The 10111-nt window shown below is 50.4% G+C and overlaps 1 protein-coding gene across 1 annotated transcript in view; it reads right to left on the bottom strand.

Annotated features, from left to right (window-relative positions):
• Positions 1 to 9870, bottom strand: part of Rhbdl3 (rhomboid like 3) — a 48113-nt gene extending 38243 nt beyond the window's left edge. The window contains exon 1 of the mRNA XM_004635440.2: positions 9689 to 9870. Within this exon, the coding sequence (XP_004635497.1) occupies positions 9689 to 9799 (111 nt within the window). The 5' untranslated portion in view covers positions 9800 to 9870. The remainder of the gene's footprint in view (positions 1 to 9688) is intronic.
• Between the last annotated feature and the right edge of the window lie 241 nt (positions 9871 to 10111).

The following is a 10111-nucleotide window of genomic DNA, read 5'->3' as shown; positions in this document are numbered from 1 at the left end:
GAGAGAGAGAGAGAGAGAGAGAGAGAGAGAGAGAGAGAGAGAGAGAGAGAGAGATCATTGACCTCTCTTTACTAATTGGCAAAATGAACAGAGCAGACAAGTGATTTCCATGGACCTGTGGAAATTTATTCCATTTAATAACCTGTGGTCCTCAAGGTGCCAGCAACCACATGGTGGCAGGGTGCCACCATGATCAGGACTTGCTTCTAGAGAGGATAATTTAACCCTTGACAGGGGGTGCAAGGCTGTAGCTTGACCTGTCACTAGCTTAGATGTGTGTGTACCTATTGTGTCAGACAGGCACCAGGTGGTATGTGGGCTCCACTCCCTCGGACTACTGTTCAGCTGCTGTCCAGTGCATAGGGATGAAGGGGTTAATTCCAGTGTGCCTGATGGGGTCAATGGAGCTGGAGCAGCATAGGGAAACTGGCTTTGTGGTGGAGTGAAGTCCACAGCCTCGAGTCCTGGAGGCCTCAATAAGGGGCAGGGGTGCAGAGCCCAAGGGAGGACTCCAGTTAAACTCGGGGCTTTGTCCTCTCTGGGAACCCAGCTCTGCTGGTTAATCGTGTGTTCCAGGGGGCTGCAGCGACCACTGCTGTCCCTGGGGCAGCTGTTGTCTCTGTGTCTCCCTGCTAATCCATCTGGTGGTCTCATCCGGGCCTCTGTGCAGCTCCCAGCTTGCAGGGGGACTACAAATGAGGTGGACATGAGCATCAGGCCAGGAGAAGACCCACAGGCTTGGGGGAGGGTCCTGGGCAGGGGGGGACCCAGGGAAGGAAAGCACAAACTCTCCTGGGCTCAGAAGCAGCTGTTTTTGAGGGGTCACCTTTTCTACTATATACTGAGGTCCTGATCTCAAAAGTGATCCTTGTGAAGCAAATTCTAACACTGACAAATGCATCCGTCAACAGACTGGGGAGATAGCTCAGTTATCTAAGTCCCTGCCTGGCAAGTGCAAGGACCCAGGTTCAATTCCCAGTACCACATGCCATGTTGGCCCCAGAACCCCAGGTGCGCTGTGTGGGCCTCCAAAACCAGGGGTGGTGGTGTACACCTGTAATCCCAGTGCTAGGAGACAGGAGGATCACTAGGAGTTCAAGCTGCATAGCGAGATCCTGTACCAAATAAATATATAAATAAAAACATTGTTTAAAAAGTTGAAACACATCCATCAAGCATCTGCTGGGAATGAGACACGCCAGGGAGAGTCCACATCCATGTCATTCTCATAATCAGTGGAGTTAAAGATCATCACCCCCATTGCCACAGAGATGATATACCTGTCCCTAGTTACACAGTCAGTAAGACTTGAACCCAGGTCTACAGGTCTTATCTGCCTTCAAATCCAAGGCTCTTCCCCAAGTAGCCCACCTAGGCTGTGCCAGTCAAATCTTATCCACTTCCTACTTGTCTAGTGGCGATATTAGTAAACGTGGGGTCTCTTCCTGTGGGCTTGGAAGTATATATTCTTTGCTGGGAAGAGGAAAAGGGAGCCACAATGAAGCGACTTGCAATTCTCCAGTTTCCTTTCTGGAGCTCCAAAGCAGCTGTGCTTTGTTGACTTAACAGAACCCTGCTCTGAACCATTCTCCTCCTTAAACATTCAGAGATCTTAGAGGCTTTTTTCAAAAAACAGTGAACCTAGCTTTTTCAATCCAGAGAGCCTTTTGTGGGCTAACCAGGCTTCAGTGCCTCATCTGCTACTGCTCTACCATTTGACCTTGGACAAGATATCTGAATTCATTAAGGGACACAAACATAACCTGAAAAAAGGGGCTTTTCAGAAAGCTCTGGAAAACATACAAAGCAATAACTAAAGGGCACATGGTTGTGCAAAGTTATAAATATCAGAGGCATAGATCAGAAACAAGCCCAACACATAAAAATTTACCAAATCATATAAAGTATGTTTTCTCAGGCCGGCAAGATAGCTCAGCAGGCTAAAGCACCTGCTTAGGCATGCACAGGGACCCTGGTTCAATCCCCAGCACTACATGCTGTGCCAGTCTCACCCCCAAAGTGGGCTCAGCTGCCCCCCCAAATTAATACATTAGCTTACTAAAATTTAAATACGGGGGCTGGTGAGATGGCTCAGTGGTCTAAAACACCTACTTAGAACAAGCTTAGCCAAAGCAAAGGGACCACGGTTCAAACCCCCAGCACCACATGCCAGCCAGCTCCGCCCCCTGGTGGGCTGAGCTGGCCATACACACACACACACACACACACACACACACATAAAATAAAATTTAAATACAGTACATTTCTGATCATGAGTTGTGAATTTCTTATTCTTTCAACAGGGTATTTAATTCCATATCATTTTCCTTGTTTATAATAGCAAAACAGAATTTGTCACACTGTATATAACTATGTAGTGAATCTGCATTATAGAAAATACATATACAAACAGATTACACTAAACCTTGCCTATATCTATAAATGAACCGAAGCAGGTAACGACAATTTGCTTTTAAGTCTGGGTAGGCATAGTGGCACATGCCTGTGATCCCAGCACTGGGGAGGCTGAAAGCAGGAGGAGCACCATGAGTCGGAGCTGCGTGGTGAGACCCTGAAAACAACCAAATACATTAAAATAAAATAAAATACAGTATGTTTTCTCAAACAACATATAAAGTAAATTTAAAATTTGAGACAGGTTCTTACTATGTTGCCCAGGCTGGGCTCAAACATGCAATCCTCCTGCTTCAGCCACCAAGAGTGCTGGGATTACTAGTGCTCGCCAACAGGTTCAGCCTAAGAAAGTGATGCTGATATAACTAGACAGGAGTAACATCCAAAGGAAGTAAAGGGTTATATAGTTTGTGGTTGTTGGTATGTTTTTTTGTTTTTTTTTTAAATAGTCTCACTATGTAGCCCACAGGCTAGTATAGAACTCTTGGTCCTCCTGCCTCAGCCTCCCAAGTAGCTGCGACCAGACAACATTTGCCTAGTCCATGATTTTTGGCTTTTTGTTTGTTTGATTGATTTTGTTTTGAAACAAGTCTTTTTTCGGAACCGGGGATTGCCAGGGAAGCGCTTATTCCGCTGAGCCATCTCCCCGGCCCCCGAAACAAGAGTCTTGATATATGATTTATCCTGGCCTTGAACTCACTATGTAGCCCAGACTGGCCTCAAACTCATCATGATCCTCCTGCCTCAGCCTCCCAAATGCTGGGATTACAGACATGTGCCACTAAGCCCAGCTGTGATTGTTATCTTTTTTTTTTTGGTGGGATTGGGGATTGAACTCAGGCCCTTGTGCTTGCCAGGCAAGTGCTCATTCTACTGAGCAATCTCCCTGGCCCCTTTTTTTCTTTCTTTCTTTCTTTCTTTTTTTTTTTTTTTTTGTGATTGTTATCTAATCACAGAAAATCTAAGGCCAGGTGTGTAGCTCAGCACCTGCCTGGCAAGCACAAGATTGGGAGTTCAATTCCTGGTACAAAAAAAGTCATAGAAAAACTAGTAGAAAGTAAGAACAGCATATTTATAAGATCTGGAGAGCTGCAAATATTGTTTGCTTCAGATTGTGTTAGATCTGAAGTGATGGAAGGAACCACAAAGGAAGTGCTCAACAATGATTTAACACAGAAAAACAGGTTAGGATAGATATATAGTTACATTCTCTTAACGAATAGAGGGATTTGTTCTAATAGTGTTTGTAAATAGGATATCATGTCTGCATCTTGTACAGCAAATAACCACTAGGAAGAGAGTATGCAATGTGTTAATTATTGGAACTGTCCTATTAATTTGACTTGAAACTGTCTCATTGCTATTTGTTTCTCAATAAAATTATGGAAAAGAAAATTTAAAAACACAAAAAAACATTTTTTAACTATGATATTGTATGACAACAGAATATTTATGGTAACTTTTTTTTTTTTTTAATTTGGTACAGCATCTGCAGGGTCTACAAGGTCTCACTATGTAGATCAGACTCGTAGTGATTCTCCTATTTGCAGCCTCCCAAGTGCTGGGATTACAGGTGCATACCACCTCACTCAGTCTCAATAGCCATCTCAGTGCGCTCCAGGGGTCGGCACAACATGCCGGGGATCAAACCCTGGGCCCTGTGTTCTGCCTAAACAGGCGCTTTAATCCGCTAAGCTATCTGGCTGGCCCTTTTTCTTTTTTTCTTTTTTTTTTTGGTGGAACTGGGGATCGAGCTCACACCCTTGCCAGGGAAGTGCTTATTCCACTGAGCCATCTCCCTGGCCCCCTGGCTGGCCCTTTTAATGGTAACTTTAAATTTTATTTAAATATTTAGTAAACTCATCAACAATCCCCCCATATAGTTGGTCCAACAGTTGTGGGTTATTGTTAAACTGATTAACAATGCCCTGAGGGACCAGGGAGATGGCTCAGTGGAATAAGCACTTCCCTGGCAAGTACAAGGCCCTGAGTTCAATCCCCAGTTCCACCAAAAAAAACCCCAAAAAAACCCAATCCCCTGATATATGAAAACACTCTTTTCTTGGGTAGGAAATGAACACATGGAACATCTGAGAATTGAATGCTGACCATAGGTGCTGCTGGGAGGAAGACAGAGGGACATGCAGGGTGTATGTGTGTGTGCGCATGCACCATGGGTTGGTTCTGCTATACTTCCTGAGTAAGCAGCCAAATACCAGAATGATGGAGGACCAGGGAAGCTTCTGAGGGGTTGGGGTCACTTCCAACTCCCTCTAAATGTATTCTGGCCAGTTAGCTAAAGGGTGACCCCAACCAGCACTGTGGCTCCCAGTTCTTGGGGCCCTGTTGGCTTATGCTGGCTCAAGGCTACTGCACAGGCTAAGAAGCCATACAACACGCAGGAACCTGAGAAACAGACCCCAGAAGATCTGTTTGAAACTGAGTGACCACTGGTGTTTCCTGAAGGGAAGGAGGACATGCCTCACTGGCTCTGTCCTTCCATGTCTTTGACTTCTGCAAGGTGTACTCAGGAACCACATCTGTAGCCAAGCCTGGTGGCACATGCCTGTAATTCCAGCCCAGCAGTGGGGGTAGGAGTGCTGTAGCAGGAGGATCATTGGGAGTTTGAGACCAGCCTGGGCTACAAAGTGAGCTCAAGACCAGCCTGAACTGCATAGAGAGACCCTGTCTCAAAAAGAGAAGACAGAGAGAGAGAGAGAGAGAGAGAGAGAGAGAGAGAGAGAGAGAGACAGACAGACAGACAGAGACAGACAGAGAGAGAGAGAGAGAGCAAGCACAAGTGAGCCACATTTGCCACATTTGCTTGCTGGGACTCTCACAGGTGTCCTCCACAATTGGATCTATCCCAATTTACTTCTATACAAACAAGAGCTGGAACAGGGGCCGCCTGCAACCCACACGCACCACATTCACTAAGTCTGAATGCTACCATTAGGCTGAGGCACAGGCAAGAAAAACACAGGACCCATCAGCTTTCTGAACAACATGCCATCTGTCCGCAAGCAAGCATCTGAGAAGCTTCGTAGTTACTCGTCCTTTAGCCCCATTGAGGGAATGGTCAAGGGATGGTTAACAGTCATGGTACAGGTAACAGACACAGGGCTGGATATGTGCCAGGGTTAAAGCCATGCTCAGGAGCAGCTCTCCTTAAACCCAGAGCACGGAGTGGAAGGAGTTCACAGGCTTCTGATGCTTTGTGGGCGATGGGAGCAGACATCAGGCTGAACTTATTGTTCCGATAAACTTTAATAGTCTATTTTCCTAGAATTCATTCCCCCGTCCAGAATTCTGGGTGGGCCTCCCCAGGAGCCAGGGGATACTCCTTGTGATAGCAGGGTCTCCTTCCTGTTGGATTTTAGGGACCATCAGCTTATTACTGGGTGTTACACATTTTCCCTGCTCCCTAGAGTTCCAAATTCTGCCTGAAATTTCTCCTTCATTCACCCAAGTGGTTAGCCTTAAAATGTAAACACACACATAGGAACTGGCAAAGGAAATTAATCAAATGTGAAAGACGCAGAAAAGAAGCAAGAGACACTTTGTTCTAGGTTCTGAGTCTAAATCCAGCAGGAGGTGTGAAGGACTGGCAGCTGAGTGGTAGCACCCTGAGGCGCGAGGCCAGCAGCGGCTGTACGCATGAGGCCAGAGCGGGTGGGGAGCCACACTATCACTTCAGGACAAAAGCAGAGAACAGGAGCAGGTGGGTGCTTCCAAAGCAGCAGCCAGGCCTCATGGGGAGGATAACCCCAAATCCTCACCCTGGGCTCACTGTATCTTTTGCCCTGCAATGCTTCAGCTCCACATGGGCACCTGCATTTAACTGCCTCCTCAAAGGAGTTTGTTGAAACCAAAATGCGGGGCTGGAGAGATGGCTCAGTGGTCTAAAGCACCTACTTGGAACAAGCTTAGCAAAAGCATCAGGGACCGCGGTTCGATCCCCCAGCACCACATGCCAGCCAGCCCCGCCCCCTGGTGGGCTGAGCTGGCCACACACACCTCTCTCTCTCTCTCTCTCTCTCTCAAATAAATAAATAAATAAAGAAACCAAAATGGTCATTTTTGCCAATCTTCCCCCTTTTCCTCTTAATTTCAAAATCTCAATTAGTGCGCGGTTCCTCTGGGCTCCTCCAGTCTGTTAGGGTCTTATTTCCTTACTGCCACAGCTCTTTCTTCCCATCTTCACTGTCACTGTCCACACTGAGATACACTAACTAGGGTTCAAATAAGTGTACCCCAAAGGCTGATGTGCTAAAGCCTACCCCCCAGCCTGGAACTAGTGGGAGGCAGTGGAAACTCAAAGGGTGTGACCTCATCATGCGACCCAGCTGTCTTTTTCTCTCTCTCTTTTCACACTACTATTATGAGATGAGTGGGTTTCTGCTGCTGCTCTTGTCTGCAGTACTAGAGTTTGAACCCAGGGCCTTCACACCAAGCCACCTTCCCCAGCCCTTTTTACCAATTTTTTTAATCTTGAGACAGAAACTCACTAAATTGCCCAAACTGGACTTCAACTTGCAATCTTCCTGCCTTGGCCTCTCCCAGACTTCTGGAATTACAGGCAAGTGTCAGTCACCATGCCTGGCTTGGTGAGTGGATCCTGCCCCAATATGTGCTTTTGTCATGAAGTGCTGCCTTGCCACAGGACCAAAGGCAACAGGGCCAACCAGTCACGGAATGAAACTCCAAACCATCAGCCAAAATAACCTTTTCCTAACTTGATCATCTCAGGTGCTCATTGTAGTAATAGAAAGCTCCTAACAGAAGGCGCTTGTCTCCTTTCACTGCAGCAGGCCTCTGGCAAGTTTCTCTTATTCCTGAAATGAAATCCATCTTGCCTCTTTCCCACTATCACCAGGGATCTTTCCAGCGCTGCCTGGATCCCAAAGCAACCCTGCTTAAAAACTTTCAAAGGCTTCCTCTGCCAGGAACAAAAGTTTGGCTCAAGCTGCTTGCTCAGCTTTATTTCTCTCTCTAACTCCAAGCGTTTCCTCTGGTCCGAACATACGGATCTATTAAACTCGCACAAACTGCAGATCACAATCATTCTCACACCAGAACTATCCACCAACACTGGGACATCTGCCTCCTCTCCTGCAAGTGGGACAAAGAGGGCAAAGGAAACACACAATGGCACCTAAGTACCAAGCAGAGAACCAGATCTTTGCTGAAGGTCAAACATGCATCTACCAATTCATAAGGCAAGTCCTGCCCCACCACTCCAATCCCCAAAACTAGGCTGGAAGCATTGCAAATAGCACGCTGTTTTCCAAACGTAACCTCCCAGCACTCCCTCTCCCTGTTGCAGAAGTAAAGAAACAAAATCAGCTCTCAAAAGAGCCTATGCTGTGAGTCACCCCCCAAGGACGGCAGAGATTATACTTCGGTGGTGGCCATGGACCTTTTATAGTAGAGGGAGAAAGGGAACCAGCGGGTGGTTAGCTCAAGCCCTTCCCCCATCTCCTCAGTTCCCTATTGCAATCCCTTTGCATGTAAGGTAGAAAATTTCCAAGGCATTCAACACATACTGCCCAATTCCTATAAGGTATCAGCCCAGCTCTGGTGCAGTGTAAGGAGGGAGGGAGGGGTTCTCTCAGGGGAGTCCACCGCCTGCCTACTTCGGCTACCTGGAGAGCAGAGTTGTTCAGCTCGGGATGCAGTAAGCCACACCTCCACACCACGTCACCACCTCAGGAGCCCAGAGCAAGGGAAGCCCACGCAAGCAGGGAGACTGAGACTGATTTCAGGGAGGGTTGGAAGGAAGGGAGGAGGATTTAACTGCTCACATACCTGATCAAACAGGACTTTCCAGTGCTGGTAGAGAGGGAGGCCATGCATGAGAGGAGGAAGAGAAGAGAAAGACACTTATCACCAAGGTCTCTGTGGCCCCCTGATGTTTCTGACCTAGCCTCCCAGCTGCTACCCAGGTCAGAACAGGCTTAGGGACAGGCCACAAGAGTCCAGAGAAAACCTGGAAAGAGCTTCCCAAATGGCAGAGAGGAAACTCCCAGAGCAGGTGAGGGGTAGGATGGGGGATCAACAAGGCAAGTGTCCCCGGTCTGGGGGTTAGGTGAAGGGATGAGCCCCAGCAATTACCAAATAAAGGCGCCCAACTCTGCCCAGGGGCCTTGGCTAACTTTTGCTGTTTACCCTTACATCCACATCTACTCTCTCGAATGCATGCCCAAGGGCAAGTCCCTCGGCTCCTACTGGGGCCACGGACCCCACACTCAGAAGAACTGTAAGCCCTGACATTTTGATTACAGGCTTGGTGGGTGGGGGAGTTGGTGAGGGGGTTTCCTGATATGCTGAATTCCACCCATTCTCTTCCAAAGCTGAGTTTCTATGTTGAGTTCATAAGACTTCTCTACCCGAGATTTAGGGCCAGAAGGAAGTGATAGAATTAAGCACCCAGAAGCCAGGAGATGGTAAACTCCCCAGCTTTCCTTATTTAGGTTGTGGAGTCGTCTGGTTTCAGGTCCGTCTCTCCACCCTGAGGGCCAGATGGAGCGTCTGCCCAGTTTTTCACCCCTCGTTGCAGGTTAACCCCCGGAGAAGCTTAAGCAACTCCAGTTCCTACGGGTGGCCAGTATGGGATCCAGTCGGTTCCCGTGAACGGCGGGAAGGAGAGGAGCTCCAGAGGGCAGGAAAACCCTCTAGGACAGCCCTTCCCTGGCCTCGGTCGCCCGGGGTACCCTAGGGCTCCGGAGTCCCCTTCGGGGGGCCAAACCGCTCCCCGCACTCCTCCCCTCCCAGTCCGGGCTGGATTCAGGGATGGAGGCCAGTTTGAATTGCAGTCCGTGTTGTGACCCGGCAGGTGCTGGAACGGAGCTGATCTGGGAACTGGAAAGAGGGTCGCCAGACCGGTCTGCGTGCCTGGGGACTGAGGACTCTGCGGCGCTCGCTCCCACCCTGGGCCGACGGAGCCCGCAGGTCGCGGAGGGGAGGGGAGGGAGTCACTGCTGTGACGCGGCCGCCTCTGCAGGCGAGCGCCGTGTCCCGGGCACTGCACCAGCGCGGGGAGGGGGCTCTGGTCCTGGCGCAGCGCTGGTCCCGCAGGGACGCCGGGTGGCGCGCGCGCGATCTGGGGAGACCGGTCCTCGCCCCTCCCGCTCGCGGGACCCGGCCAATCCCGGGCGCTCCCGCATCACCTTGAAACCTCCAAGCAGCCCCGCAGGGGTGAGACAGGGGCAGCTGTCCTCCCCCGCTCGGGCGCCCCCCAGAAAGTTTGCCGGTGCGGGGAGGGGGCACTCACGTCCTCCGGCGCCGCGGGCGGCCGCCCCTCGGCCTCGGGCTCCAGCTCCTCGATGCGCTCCGCCTCGGCGCAGGCGGCCACTGCGGGGCCGGGGCTAGGGTGCTCGCCCATGGCCGAGGCGGGGTCCACGGCCAGCCGGGGCGCCGGGCTAACTTCGCGCCACGCGGCTCTTTGGGGGGCTCCGTGCGCACCGCACCCACACCGCGCCCGCCCCCATGGCCCCGGTTCCTGCCGCCCCGCGACCCCGGGACGCCCGGCCTCGCCGCTGCTAAACTTCTCCGAGCTCGCCGCCCCGCCGGCCTCTGCCTCCTTCGCGGCTCCCGCGCCAGGCTCCTCCGCTGCGGCGAGGGCGCCCTTGGGCCGGCCCGGGCCCGGCTGATCCCCGCGCTCCTTGCCCGTTGCGCTCGGCCCCCGCTCTGCGCC

Source organism: Octodon degus, unplaced genomic scaffold (genome assembly GCF_000260255.1).
Source record: "Octodon degus isolate 3935 unplaced genomic scaffold, OctDeg1.0 scaffold00072, whole genome shotgun sequence".
NCBI classification, from domain to species: domain Eukaryota; kingdom Metazoa; phylum Chordata; class Mammalia; order Rodentia; family Octodontidae; genus Octodon; species Octodon degus.
Note: the sequence above shows the minus strand (reverse complement) of the source record. Positions and strands in the feature narration are given on the sequence as shown.